Source organism: Cynara cardunculus, assembly GCF_001531365.2.
Source record: "Cynara cardunculus var. scolymus isolate 2C chromosome LG 2, CcrdV1, whole genome shotgun sequence".
In the NCBI taxonomy this organism is placed as follows: Eukaryota; Viridiplantae; Streptophyta; class Magnoliopsida; order Asterales; family Asteraceae; genus Cynara; species Cynara cardunculus.
The window spans coordinates 1,875,779-1,876,808 of NC_037529.1; the positions used below are offsets into that span (position 1 = coordinate 1,875,779).

A 1,030-nucleotide genomic window follows, 5' to 3' on the forward strand; every position below is an offset into this window, starting at 1 on the left:
AGTCTATTATGACACAAAGACATTTTTTACGTTCTATAAATATGATTTCCTTATAATGACGATATTTTTCTCAGTACAAATCAAATCACCATTTCATCAAGGTATCAGACAACAGATTGCTGATTTTAACGTACAAAAGATATAAGTTTATGTAAATTGGAAAGGAATAACCGAGCAACACACATGTTCTTAACCAATCAAACATCTTTAATCCTTGATCTTAAACACTCCAAGGGTAGCTTCACCCTCGCCTCGATGTTCAAGGAATGCATGATGAAAGTCTTCRTAAGTAAAGGCTCGAAAMAKAGGGCGRGAATCATCTTTCTCAAGGAGCTCCTTTGCGGGTTCAATGACAGCATCGTTACGAGGGTTGATGAAGGTGGCAATGGTGTACCTTGGGTGTTCTGAGTTTGTCACAGCTCTGTGCTCTGCACTTTCAAACTTTCCRTTACTGATAACCTGAAATTATTTCAAAATCAGTGTACTTGTTCAAATTCAGTGACCTTACTTAAGATTACTCATAAATGGACCACTTTATTCCAAATATTTTAAACAGTTCTAAACAACAAATACTCTGAACAGAGCTAAACACTATGACATAACCGGGTTTATATCACGTCAAAAAACTTAAAAGCTTATTAAGACACCCAAAAACGTCCTATAAATTCATTGCGTAGCTTTTACATAAGATGCGACATTCTTTGATTCCATAAATTTAAATCTTATAAATCAGTTTATTAAGACATTTATGTATTTCCGGCGTTCAATGATATTGTTGGCGTCATATAAACTCAATGTTGCGATAGTAAAAGCAACCAACTTTGAGCGAGTTAGGATTCATGTACCTTGAGTTGTTGACCAATGTTGACCACAAAAGCATTAGGAAATGGTTCGACCCCAAACCATTGTCCATCCTTCAATACTTGAAGCCCACTCATATTTCCTTGATAAAGGGTCGTTATGATATTAGGGTCACRATGTTTTGATATTCCTAAAGCCAAACTTGGGTCGGGGCATGGTGGATAGTGGT

At 36.2% G+C, this 1,030-nt stretch overlaps 1 protein-coding gene across 1 annotated transcript in view; it reads right to left on the reverse strand.

The window, feature by feature from the left end:
* Positions 1–207: 207 nt before the first annotated feature.
* LOC112508157 (protein DOWNY MILDEW RESISTANCE 6-like) overlaps positions 208–1,030 on the reverse strand; it is a 5,707-nt gene continuing 4,884 nt past the window's right edge. The window contains exons 5-6 of the mRNA XM_025112934.1: positions 846–1,030; positions 208–459 (exon numbers count right to left, since the gene is read on the reverse strand). Of these exons, the coding sequence (XP_024968702.1) occupies positions 208–459; positions 846–1,030 (437 nt within the window). The remainder of the gene's footprint in view (positions 460–845) is intronic.